Consider the following 13,724-nt stretch of genomic DNA (forward strand, 5'->3'; position numbering starts at 1 on the left):
ACAGAGAAAAGTAGGTAGAAGTGTACACAGACAATGTAGGCAGCTAATCTGTTTTTTTGCTAAATTAAGATCCCTAAATCCAGCAACACAAGATGCTAGCATGGCTTACTGAGCTCTTGTGGAGATCCACTGACTTCATGGAGGAAGATCCATCAATGGCTATTAGCCAGGATGGGCTGGGATGGTGTCCCGAGCCTCTATTTGCCAGAAGCTGGGAATGGGCGATGGGATGGATCACTGGATGATTACCTGTTCTGTTCATTCCCTCTGGGGCACCTGGCATTGGCCACGGTCGGAAGACAGGATACTGGGCTAGATGGACCTTTGGTCTGACCCAGTATGGCCGTTCTTATGAGTGATTCCTCCCATTTATTGCCCAAAGAATTTCACTGTCTTCCCCCGCCCCTCAATGAAACTGATCCTGAAAACACAGTCCTAGCATCAAGGAATTCCAAGGCGTTTGCATTCCATCAGCATTTGTTTTGTTTTATTATTTAAAGTTACGAGCACTCATCGGCTCACAAAGTTAAGTCACTTGCGCAGTTTAATCCGTATCAGCCACAAGGAGGAAAAAAAAAAATATTGTACCTAAATTAAGCCTGCACTTTACACCTTGATAAGAGTTAAACCTTCTTGCCTCATAAATAAAACATTTATTTAATAGTTAACACGGCAAAACTAAATGGCAGCTCTACAATATCCTTAAAGGGCAGAGAACATTGGATTATTGAGGTTTATGGTTTAGCTGGCCTGTCAATACTAGTCGAGCAGCTTCGTTAGATCACAGTGCATGGGCATTTATCAGGGTTCTGCTCTCCTGATCATCCTGACTTTTCCTGAAAGCTGCTTCATCCTTCGCTATGCATTTCGCTCTGACTGGGCCAAGAAAGGAGCCACTGGCGGCTAAAGCAGTCATTCCTGCGGAGACCAAATAAAATGCAGGGACATCATGTTTGCCAGCACCAACTGCTCATCGCAAAGCAAGGTTCTGCTGAGGTGGACAAATACCTGCCCTGAGGGAACGGGTAACAAACTTCTGTCCAGGTCCTAATTAAACAAAAACCAGCTCACCCCAAGAGTAGCCAGATGAAGACATTTTTATTTCAATCTTTAAACTAGCACCATACTTAGTATAGCCGCAGAAAGAACCAAAAGCCAAGAACAACAAGTCAGTGGCCCTTTCAAGGGAGGTTCTCAGAACAGGACACTTCAAAGCCCAGTGGATCAGTGCCATTCAACCTTTAAAAATAAAATAAAAATCATCCTTCATTAACATTCCTTGCCTGCTTTCCTCCAACCATGGGATACCCCACACTGCAACAAATGCTCACCTGCTTTAAAGAAACCTCCAAGCTCTGTCCACCCTGCAAACATTCTCTGATCCTGGAATGGCTTGAAAGAGGGGATCTCAAGCACCAGCTCAAGTAACATGGTTTTGGCCTGCAGACCATTCTAGATGGGCCAACCCCCACTGAGCCCATGCAGAGCTAAATCTACGTAGGCACAGGGGTTGGCCTGTGCAAAACTGGTAAGATCGAGGCTCTTGCCAGCCACAAAGCCATATAGATTTTTTTTTTAAATTAGAAGTCCCCTCCTTCATATAAGTCAGCGTTTGCTGACAAAACCATGTTACTAAGGTTGGCCTTGAGATATTAAGTACAGGATTGGAGAAATCTTGCAGAGCGGCCAGAACCTGGCTCTGGCAGGGAAAAAGAAAATCCAGCTTTGCAAACAGCTGTCAAAAGTCTCACAATTTTGCACCACTTGTTACATGGCTACTTGGTGGGGGGAGGGAGGGGGAATCACCACACCCCGCTGGGAAGTTGTGCAAATGGCAACTAGCCCTGCTGGGCACTAGCCACCCAGCCCCAGCTTTTAGGCTCATGTGCCCAATGCGGGAAGGAAAGAGGGACTAGGTTAAACTGCAGATGTGGATATTTTAATTCCTTTGTTTGCATTACTATTGGGTCAGTCCTTTGGGGTAGGGTGCACAGGAGAGGTGCAAATATGTGAATTTGTAGCAACCCTAAAGCGTAACGACCGAATTAATCCAGCACTTCTGGGAAGAGGAGAGGTGGGAGGATGCAGGGGAATCGCCTACAACATCTCCAATTGCCTTCTTCCTTGAGGATGAGGCTGTTGGCGAAGGGGAAAGGCAGCAGCTGCAGCCTTCTCTTGGTTCGCTTCAGTGAAGGCTTCTGGCACCTGGGGATGAAGAGGAAGCAAGACAACCACAGCGACAAACTCTTGAGTTTCCTTCCTCTGTATGGATAAGCTCAATGATGGGAAAGGACAATGGCTGCAGCCTGCCTCAGTGCAACGAAGGCTTCCAGCACCCAGGGAAAGGATCTGCCTCCAGACCTTGGATTTCCCTTCCTCTTAGGGACGATGAGCGGGTTCGTGGGAAAGGCTGGGGACTTCAGTCCTCCCATCCTAATGAAGTTCAATGAAGGCCTCCAGCTCCTCGGGGATGAAGCCCTTGTAAGGGATCTTGTGCTTGTCCAGGGCACGGGCAGCAAGGCACTGGAGGGTGATGTAGTTAAAGGGCTGCATCATGCTCTTGGTAAGCAGCTTCTCATCCAGCAGCTCGTAAGCTGTCTGCTTGAAGGCGTTGGTGGCGTCCATGTGGGCCCCAGCCTCCATCAGGGCACTCATGATCAGCGGGCAGTTGTTCTGGGCAGCAATGTGCAGCGGGGTGTTGTTGTCATAGTCACGGCTGTCTGGGTCAGCCCCACACTCCAGCAGCAGGTTCACAACATGGAGCGATGGGAACTTGCCCACTGGGTAGCGCCCCACTGTGGTGGTGTCCTTGTCCACAGCCATGTGCAAGGGTGTGAACCCGTTCTTGGCCCTGGGACTGCACTTGAGCAAGCAGTAGATGGTCTGGCGCTTCTGGTGCTCCTGCTCAGGGGTGCACTCCACCTTCTCCAGCAGGAAGACCAGATGGAGGATGATGGCTAGCGCCTTGGTGAACTGTGTAGAGTCAGCCACCGGGTCCTTGTGAAGCAGAAGCGCCCGCTCTACCTCCCGGACCCCTTTGCTCAGCACACCCATGAGGTCGGAGAAGCCCAGCTGGGTAGCTAAGGTGCCCTTGGAGCGGTCCTGAAGCACATAGGAGAAGAGCTCAGCAAAAGAAAGGAAGCTGCTGGCAGTCATGGGGCTGAGGGGCTCCAGGTTGCCTTGCTGCATGTCCAGGGCATACTTCCACAGGTTAATACAGCGTTCAAAGTTGCCCGAGTCAGCATAGACCGCCCCCCGGTAACGGATGTAATAGGAAGTGTCCGGATGAGAGGGGCCCAGGATGCGCTCTCGGATCAGAAGGGCCTGCATGCGCATCTCATCCGGGTCAGTGATCAGGGCTTCTAGTTCCTCCAGGGTGCTCACCTCCCGGGAGTAGTCATAAGCCAGCACCAGCTGCCGGGGCTCAGGCTTGGTCAGGTACTGCCCGCCCTGGTGCCGAAGCTCCATGGCCCTTCGCCAGTACTTGAGAGCCCCCAGCAGGTCACGCTTCTTATCCACGAAGGTGGCTCCTAGCAGCTCCAGGGCTTCTACAGCAGCCCCTCGACTGCAGCACTTGTAAGGGCCCTGCTGCTCAACCTGGCTAGTGGCACTGCATCCCGTCTGGCCCTCATGCTGCACTTCCTCGGGGCAGCACTGATGTGTTTCCTGGCCAGTATCGCAACCCCTCTGTTGCTGCCCCCTCGCAGTGCAGTCCCCGGCCTCGGTCCCCAACATCTCATCCCCCTCCTCGTTTTGCAGCCCTCCTTGGATGAGGTACTCCACGATGTTGGTGTGCCCGGTGACGCTGGCGGCCAGCAGCGGGGTCATGCCGTAACCATCCCTCTCCATGCGGGCCTTGGAGCGGAGCAGCAGCTGCAGGATCTCCAGGCTCCCGGACTCGGCGCAGTCGTGCAGGGCGGTGTTGCCTTTCACGCTGCGGCGGTTGACGTCCGCCCCCTTCTCCAGCAGGTAGCAGGCGATCTCTCGGTGCCCCTTGTAGCAGGAGATCATCAGGCAGGTGTGCCCGTGCCGGTTGGCCACCTCCAGGTCGGCCCCCCGCTCGCCCACCAGGTAGCGCACGATCTCCAGGTGCCCGTCGAAGCAGGCGGCCCGCAGCGGGGTGGAGTTGGTCAGTGTGGTCTGGTTCACCGAGGCCCCCCGCTCCAGCAGGCAGCGCACCACCGCCAGGTGCCCGGCGGCCGAGGCGGCCCACAGCGGCGGGGCCCCCTCGATGGTCTCGCCGTCGAAGCTGACCGAGCCCCCCTCCTCCACCCGGGCGCCGCAGTGGTCCAGCAGGTACTCCACCACCTCCCGGTGCCCGTGGCGGGCGGCGATCAGCAGCGGGGTCCCCCCACCGCCCGGCCCGGCCGTCAGGGCCTCCAGCTCCTCCCGGCTCCGGCTGCCCAGCAGCTTCTGCAGCAGCTTCAGCTTCCCGTCGCGGGCCGCGTTGTAGACGGCCGTGCGCAGGTCCATGGCCACGGCGAGCGGCCCGGGCCCCCCCTGGCCATGGGGCGGCTGCTCCGCCTGCCCCGCCGCGCGGCCCGGGGCAGGGGGCGCGAGAGAGGGACGGGGACCGAACGACGGAGACCCCGGCCTCTGGAGGCGGCAACGGCAACCTTCAGTGCTTCTCCCCCGCCGCCATCTTAGGGGTTTAATACAAAACAAAATGGCGTCCCCGAGCGTCCGGGCTGGGGCGGGGAATTCTGGGACTCGTAGTTTCTCCAGCGCCGCTCTTCCGTGGCCTGCAGGTAGGAGCCGGGCGGGCAGGAGACCGCCTTTCCCAGGAGGCAACGGGAAGGAGTTTCCGCTAGCGGATCCCGCGGGCGACGCCGGGAGCGTGCGAGGTGGCGTTTGGGAAATGTAGTTCTGCCGTCGTTGCCCTTTCGCAGCCAGCGTCCGGGAGCCTGGCCTATGGGAGACTACATTTCCCAGCAGTGCAATGGGGAACGACGCCTCTCTGGGAGCCTGCCGGGCCGCCAGTGGGCGTAGGGGGTTCTGGGAAATGTAGTTGTCTAACTTCACCGTTCTGTGAGCGTCTATATCGGTCCTATATAATTCATCCCTCCCCCTCCCGGATGGGTTCCCAGCATCTAGTGCAAATGAATGCCTGCCAGAGAGTTTGTGGCCCGGGGATGGGATTGTGGTGCTTGTTCGGGTTGCCAACCCTCCAGGATTGTCCTGGAGTCTCCAGGAATTAAAGATTAATCATTAAAGATTATGTCATGTGATGAAACCTCCAGGAATTCATCCAAGCAAAGTTGGCAACCGTACCAAGCATGCAATGGGCATTGGTCAGTGGATGTAACTGGGAGACCTCCCCCTCTTTCTCCATCCAACCATCCACCCCATTCCATAGGCTGCCGCACCTCCTGGCTTGAAGTGGTTTCCATCATATACAGGGTTTATAGTTGGGTTCAATGGCTCACAGCACCCCTGCACCATTCCCTCTCCCCATCCCATCACTTCCCCCTCTCCCCCCCATCCCTCTCCCTCACTATCCATCCAGCACCCACTCTTTACCATTAACTCTCCATCCATCTCTCCTTCTAGCTTAGATGTCTATATAGCACCTATCACTTTGTGTAGTGACATCAAACAGGACTTTGTGGAAGGAGATGCAGCCACTTCGGGTCAGTCAACTGGTCCCAGCACACATCAGGGTAGAGAAGGCAAATGTTTGCCCAAGGACATGATGGCTTTCCAAGAGCCTTGCAAAAAGTGCTTTGTATTTTCATTCAAAGCAGACAGGCCCTTGGCTTTTTAAGATTTCAGTTGTGACTTCATAATATGTATAAATTGAATCTGATACCTTTATTTTTAAAAATGTCTTGAACTGGTTAAACTCCAAATACAGTAGTTAGAAGGATCAACATCACAAAAATCCAGCTGTGCCATGTACTGTGCTTGGCCCAGCCCTAACTTGGTATATTTTACAAATGTAAATGCAGCAGCCGTAATATATCTATGAGGATTTTTTGTGTTTAGTAAAGCTTTCAGGAGGCTCCCATGAACTCCTGGCTGGGACAATGTGGTCTAGAGATAAACAGAATGTGTGTAACAGTAGCCCCCGGGGCCAGTGTGTGCTGACTCCTGCCACATGACAAGGAGCATAAGCTTTTGTAACCCTGACTTATATTGTGTGACTGGAGTCAGGAAATACATAATTCAGCCCTTGGTGAAAGTAGCCACTGCTGCACTGACTTCAGCGTAGCTGCACCTGCTTGCACCAGGGTTGAATTGGGCACCGTGAGCTTCACCTCCGAAGATCCTCTCAGCCTCTGCTGAACAGAGAAGCACATGGGTGAGAGCAGAGATCATCCCCAACTTGTATTGCAGGCTGGCCTTCCTCAACTGAACCATTCATTTCCACGACTTTGTCCTGCCTGCATTGCTGATGAGTGGCAGAATGGATCACAAGTAGGTAGCCATCTGCCACCCCAGAGGACTGGGTGATGCAGGAGATTGGCCAAAGGGCGTTTCATCTGTAGAAGTTGAAATCCAAGTTCAGCCCAGGTGCACAGTGTCCTCAGCTCCCTACTCTTCGATGGCCTCTCTGGAGTGAGTTGCTGGGTCTCAATTCGAATGGACCCGTGTCCACAACTCAGAAACCACCATCTTCATTGGCTCAGTTGAAATCAATGGGAGTTAGGTGCTTAAATACTTTTGAGGATCTGGGTCAAACATACTGTCAAACCAAATGAGAGCAAATCAATGAAATACCTGCGGGATGCTCACTTAGGGGTGAGATTCAGCCCTGCTCAGAGGGCCAGCACAGTTAATGAGGCCTATTTTCAGGGCTCAGGTGCCTCGTGCTGGGCATCTGCACAGGGGTGGATTTTACTCGTTATGTTTTATTTATAGCTGCCCACATTAGCCTGATTTTGCTTTGTCTTGTCTGGAATTACCTGGGATTATGGGTGCTGCCTTTACGGAGAATATGATTTTAGTTGCTAAGAAACTGCTTTTGCATAACAAACAGCATGAGCCGGATTTTCACCTCAAGTCAGTGGGAGCAGCAGGTGCTCAGCGTCTCTGAGAATCAGGGCCGGGGGGGGTCTGTGCCTTAACTCCCCTATGAGGCGGAGAGTGCGTGTGTGAGACAGCAGGATTTGTGCGCGGCAGGTGCCAAAGTTCTGAGTGGCTTCGTGCGCAAAAGTACGTGGATGTTTGTGAGGGAGCACGAGTGTCCGTGCATCCTTGGCATGGGCTTGCGTGCAAAAGCACAGTCCTGTGCTTGAACGTGGGTGTGCAGGAGGATACAGTGGCTGTGTCGGGGTGTTTGTGTGTGTTCCTGTGTCTCTTGTGCACACAGGAGGGAATGCGTGTGCCTGGGCGCCTGTGTTTGTATATGTATAAGAACAGTGGGTGTGCATTAGCCTCTGTGTGTGCACGAGTGAATACATGCCAGAAGTCCGTGTGTGCAGGTGTAGGATGGGGTCACTGTATTCCCGTAAGTGTTGGTGAGTCTCCATCTGCAGGCACGTCAGTACGTACACGAGCAGATGTGTGAGAGCATGGTCTGTGTGGGCATGCTTGGATGCGTGTGCATACATGTGAGAATATTCTGTGTGAACACGTGTTCTTGTGTGTGAGCATCCACACGGGAAAGCTGGGGTACTTAAAAGACTGGATGAGTTGCAATTTCAAGGCAAAGACATTGGGGGAAACACATTTCCTCTCCTCCCTGCCTCTTCATGTTGCTATAGTGATCAGATGCACTGACGCTTTAATCTGAAGTGGCCATTAACTAAAACTCCGTCATAACGCCCTTTTTACGAGATCTAGGGGAGCACCCTGCAGGCTCCTTCGGGCCCACAACTGGCTACTTACACCAAAGCCTTACTCCAGCTGCTCCACCAAAGGCATCCGGCACCTTCCAGGCATCATCTTAGGGCAGAAACGCAGCCGCTAGAAACATCTGTGCTGTGAATAAAGAAATTGGCTTAGTGGCGATGCCAAGACCCTGCGTAGGTAGAACGAGGGACCAAGGCCGGGGGTGCTCCATCTTCTTTCCACCCAAATCCCTCCATGTGCTCACTCCTTGCTCTCCGAAGCTCCTCCCACTGACAGCATCAGAAGGGCAACAATCTGCCCAATGCCAGGACAATAAAGTTGCTCCCTGCAGGCATCACATGTGGGAAGCGTGGGCAGTCCCTGCCTCTTTTAACTGACTGACTGTAGACAGATGCCATTGAGGGCGCCCCCCTTGTGGCCCACGGTGGTCCTGCTGGCACCCTGCCTCTATTTTCTTCTGAGCCCCCAAATAATTCACATATACTCAGAGTCTTTAAAACAATATTCCCCTTCCCCTAGGGTATAATTTATTCAAATTACTCACTTCCCCTTTTATTTTCCAGGTTTCACAGCCTGTCCTCATGGGGCTTGTGCGTTCCCATTCCATGTCTCCTTAGCCTGTACACTCTTCCCTCAGGAGCAGGGGTTTCACAGCTCTCCTCGCTGGGACCTGTGTGTTCTGCTTTCAGTCCTGCCTCCCCATCCCGTGGCTCAACCCCTCACGTCTAAGGCCCCACAGTCCTGATTCCTGGGAGCGTGGCTTTAAGTTCTGGCCTCACTGGACTGTAGCTGAGCCCCTCAAAATCAGGGGTTGTTTGCACAGCCTTCCTTCGTGGAGCTGTTTCTTCCCTCCCCACCCCGCAGCATCTCCCTATGTGGGGGCTTGGAGCCTCCCATACCTACTCATCTAATCAGTCTCTTAATCCTTCCCAGGTGGGTCTAATAACCCCGAACACCTGTCTGTGCTTGACTGGGAGAGAGAGGAGCCTTGCCCTGCCCACACCTAAATTCCTAGACCTTAAGGCCAGAAGGGACCATCATTAGGGGAAGGGATAGCTATTGGCCTGCTAAACCCAGGGTTATGAGTTCAATCCTTGAGGGGGCCACTTAGGGATCTGGGGCAAAAAATCTGTTTGGGGATTGGTCCTGCTTTGAGCAGGGGGCTGGACTAGATGACCTCCTGAGGTCCCGTCCGACCCTGATATTCTATGACAATTCTATGATCATCTAGTATGAGTTCCTGCAGGCCACAGAACTGCCCCCACCCACTCCTGTAACCTCTGGCTGAGCTACTGAAATCTACAGGGCCCTTGAAGGAGCAGTGATCTGGGAGTTTCCTACATCTTCCCTCTCCCAGACATTGACTCTTCCCCAGCACCAACTTCCTCTCTCCAAATGACTGCTGTGAGGCTGTCATCCACTTTCCCTGGACCCAGGAACAGAGTGATTATTCTTCTGGTCATAAGAGGCCACTACCTTGTTACATTGACAAAGGATATTTCTGTCCTCTGGTCATTGGGGAAGATTCTGAATGCCGCAGCTCCCACTTCTGCTGGGCTGGGACCCAGCAATGAGGGAAGGGGACAGCCAGTGAATAGCACCTGGCCCAGGAAAGTGTGAGCGAATCTCCTTGGGAAAGACACAGGGAGCCACCTCCGCGGCTTCTGGGTCAAATTTGGCGGTGGTGTAAGCGGGTGCAATGCCTTTGCCTCTCTGAGATGAGCCGCCTCTTTAGCCTAGCTATGGTTCAGGCACAGAGGGCTTTCTTGGTGGGCGTACTTTGTGTTGTGGAAGTCTGTTGTCAATGAACTCTGTACCTCCTGGATAACTTGGACAAGCCCCCCTCCTTCAAAGAGATCCAGGACCAATCAGTGCCGACCTTGCTCATGTCGTCAGCGGCCAAGGTCACAGGAAGTAACCAGATTTGCAGGATGTGATGTAAAAACTCTAAGTGTTGGGACTTGGTCCAGGGGGAGTAGTCACTGCCCTTTCACTGTCAGTACAGAGAAGAGATACGTGTGCCTGTCCACCACTGGGATGCGCTCCACTCATATATAGGGCAAACTGCTCTCTTATCTCAGCGGTGTGGGCACTGCTTAATTTGTAATGAAAGAGGTCCTGGGGCTCAAGCAATTTTTTTACTTTCATGCAGAGGTGCCGGGGCTATGAACTGCCAAGCCCAGAGGTGCCGGGGCTCAGCTCTGTGTGTGGGATGAGGCTTCAAATACCATGGGCAGTTTGTAACTTCCTAGGACAGGTCTGATGCGATCATCTCATTTCTACCAGGCTACCAAACAGCCTTCAGAAGCAACTTTCATCCATGGCTGGCAAGGGGCGGATTTGAACCACTGACTTAACAGAAGGCTCTGCGGTCTGAGCTGTCATGCCCCTGGCAGGTAGGACGCTCATTAAGAGATGCTCATTAAGGTGTTGGGAGCTGGTGCAGATAAAACCCTATGCAGTGCTCTACAAATGTACCGGGAAATCAAATACCGGAGGAGAGGAAGAGAAGGTGAAAATGAGACATTTTGACAGCGCTGTGTGCCAGGAGGGTTAATTTTTCTCTATATTGCCGTTTCATGTTCCCTTTCAGACAAGCTGAATTACACAGTCTCGGCTGCTGGAGTGGTTATGCAATCGCCTTCATTGGAAGAAAGACAGCGCTCGGAAAAGCAAATGGAGGGCTGTCCTTGTGGTTAAGGCACTGAAGTGGCACTTAGGACCTCTGTGTTCAGTTCCCATCTCTGCCACAGAGTCCGTGTGCACTCTTAGGAACATCACTTAATCCCGCTGGGCATCGGCTCCCCACCTGTAACATGGGGATAATAATCTATGCCTTGTCTACTAAGACTTCCAGCTCTCTGGGGGCAGAGCCTGTGTCTCACTCTTTGTCTATAGAGCACTCAGTGTGCTGGGGTCTGGATCCATGGTGGGGCCTCTGGGTGCTCCCATAAATAGATAATAAAAGGGGTTGGATGTCTGATTCAGAACCACGGCGCCGTGGTGCGATCATGGGTCTGGAGTGGGAGTGGTTTGGATCTGGGGTCAAATTTCCAAAAGCTTCTAAAGGATTTACGTGCCTAAGTCCTTTGGCTGTCAGTTAGGCTTAAGTGCCTAAATCACTTTTGAAAATGGGGCTCCTACGTCACTTGGACACGTTTGGCAATTTTATCTTTGTATTCAGCGGGTTCTAGTGTGAACGGCTGGTGCTGGTGACTGGATCCGGCTCAGCACTTTCCCACCGTTTGGCTCCGGGGTTGCACTCAGGTTTCTCTTTAGTTCATAATCTCACTCTCCAAGCAGCTTTCAGGGGCATGGCCAATTTCCAGGAGGCAGAGGAAGCCAGCCTGTTGTGACTAGGCTGTTAGCGGACAACATCCCCCGTGCTTCTAAGCAGCTGAAGAATAAATTTGCTCTACAAAGGGGAGAATTCTAAAAATACCAAGAAATGGCAGTGTGACATTAGCAGGGACAGTGACCCAATATCCAACTCACCGCAGGGGCTTTTGTCCTGTAACTACTTTAATCATTAAGGCTTGCGATGACATTATTCCCTCTGCTTAAATAGGGCACTGAGGCCACAGCTACCTGGGAAGTAGGGTTTTTGATCAGCCAGCGGCAGACAGGGGAGATCGAGAGGCACGTTGGCTAACGCTAAATGGACGTTGTTTCCTTTCCATTAGGCACAAGCCTGGCAATTTTGGGCATTAGCGGCTGCGCTGCCGCCCTCTGAATTTTTGCAGATTTAATTTCTCATGACTGGCGGGAGTGTTGCACTCGGCGGGTGGGCAAGGGGAAACAAGCCTGTCCTTTGGTGCATCATCACAGGCTGCTGTGTTGTGGAGCTGCTGAATTTCTTTGGCGCTGGGTTTCCTGGTGTAAATGTTGCTCCAGCTTCCATCTCACTGCCCATCCAGGACAATAACAGCAATGGGTAAGAAGCCTTTCAGCTGGGGGTCACAGAACCCAACCCTCCACAAACAGGAAGGGCTGATTAGTGGGGGGGAAGGAAGAATGGTGTAGTGGATAGTGTACCAGACTGAGATGCAATGAATTGCTGGTTCAGCTACCATCTTCCTGGGTCTCCTTAGGCAAAGCACTCAGTCTCCCTTGTGCTGTTATCTGTCTGTAGATACCGCTCCAGGAGTGTAGGATAACACTTCAACCTCTCTGGTCACTCAGTAACAGACTTAAAGGTGGCAATTTTGCAACAGAAAAGCTTCAAAACCAGACTCCAACGAGAAACTGCTGAGCTTGAATTAATATGCAAACTAGATACCATTAACTTGGGTTTGAATAGAGACTGGGAGTGGCTGGGTCATTACGCATATTGAATCTATTTCCCCATGTTAAGTATCCTCACACCTTCTTGTCAACTGTCTGAAACGGGCCATCTTGATTATCACTACAAACGTTTTTTTTTCTCCGGCTGATAATAGATCATCTTAATTAATTAGCCTCTTACAGTTGGTATGGCAACTTCCACCTTTCCATGCTCTCTGTATATATATCTTCTTACTGTATGTTCCAGTCTATGCATCTGATGAAGTGGGCTGTAGCCCACGAAAGCTTATGCTCAAGTAAATTTGTTAGTCTCTAAGGTGCCACAAGTACTCCTGTTCTTATTCCAGGGGCTGTGAGGATCAATATATTAATGATTGTGAGGTGATGAGGGACAGAGACATATTTAGCTAGATAGCAGCATATGTGATGTCATTACTGTAAGAGGTAGAAATTGTTATCTTTAGTTTACAGATAGGGAAACAGAGGCACAGGCAAGGGGAGAGACTTGCTCTCCAAGGTCACACAGCAAGTCGGTGTCAGAATTGGAAATAGAACCCAGGAGTCCTGAGTTCCAATCTTGTGTTCGAAGCGCTAGAAAATGCTTTCCATTCAGTACCAACTGCACACAAAGAAACATGGGAAACCCCGACGGCCTGGAGTTATGGACTATGTGGCTGCTAGAAGTGCAGTCTAGCCTTAAAGCCAGGGATTAGAAGATCAATGGACTTCTTTTGTCCTTTCATACACGCTGTATCCGTTCCATATAAAGTCTGCATAGGTATCTATATTTGTAGGGTAACATTTTCAATAGCCCCTAAGTCTCATAGAAAGTCAGTGGGACTTAGGAGCCTAAGTCACTTAGGTGCTATTGAAATTCTTACCCTCTATCTTTTAGGTTTTCAAAACCCCAATAGAAATTAAGGGCCAGCATAATGGGGTCTGCCAGGCCTTCTCTGCCCATGGCTGGAGGATCAGCGCCTGGCATTAGCAAGTAGAGAGAGACCCTATCACAGCCAGAGCTCAGTGCACATTTAGGCACCTAGATAAGACCCAGATTTTCCACAGACTTCAGCACCCAGCAGCTCTTATTGTTCTTAGAGGGTCTTGTCCCAGCTCTGCCACTGACTTGCTGTGGGGCCTTGGTCAAATCACTTCACCTTTCCCCATCTGCAAGCGGGGACAAGGATACTGCTCTTCCTTTTCAAAATGCTGTGAATGGTAGGAATGGAAGGTGAGAGCAAAATGTTATTAGCAATAAGAGGAACAGAACTCCTTAGTGCAGAGAAGTAAATGTACACGGTGCTTTACCAAGATACTCCTGCTGCCAAAACTCCCCCTGACTTCCCGGGGAACAGGAGCGGGGTCTTAGAGCAACTCACAATCCCTGCCTTTACAGTCTAAAGCCCAGATCCACTGAAGCACTTAACCCTAAGGTTAATTTTCAGCACGAGAGTCCTACTGAAGTTAACATGGGATTGGGACTGTATGGCGGCATGTCCTGTCAGTGGGCGGGCAGGGTCCGTGCTGTATGGCGGCTCGGGTTTGTGCTGTATGGCGGTATGTCCTGTCGGTGGGCGGCTGGGGTCCGGGCCGTATGGTTGCTAGGGTCCGGGATGTACAGCAGCAGGTCCTGTCGGTGGGCGGCC

General features: G+C 51.9%; 1 protein-coding gene across 1 annotated transcript; it reads right to left on the reverse strand.

Moving 5' to 3' along the window:
• Positions 1–472: 472 nt before the first annotated feature.
• On the reverse strand, positions 473–4,659 carry FEM1A (fem-1 homolog A). Its single transcript, XM_024222179.3, has one exon. The coding sequence runs from the start codon at positions 4,471–4,473 to the stop codon at positions 2,434–2,436; it is 2,040 nt and encodes a 679-aa protein (XP_024077947.1). The 5' UTR covers positions 4,474–4,659; the 3' UTR covers positions 473–2,433.
• Between the last annotated feature and the right edge of the window lie 9,065 nt (positions 4,660–13,724).

The sequence above is a fragment of the Terrapene carolina genome, unplaced genomic scaffold (genome assembly GCF_002925995.2).
Source record: "Terrapene carolina triunguis isolate 2854851 unplaced genomic scaffold, T_m_triunguis-2.0 Scaffold194, whole genome shotgun sequence".
Lineage (NCBI taxonomy): Eukaryota > Metazoa > Chordata > Testudines > Emydidae > Terrapene > Terrapene triunguis.

Coding starts and splice junctions, on each gene's coding strand:
- FEM1A (XM_024222179.3), bottom strand. CDS start 4,473: ATGGACCTGCGCACGGCCGTCTACAACGCGGCCCGCGACGGGAAGCTG.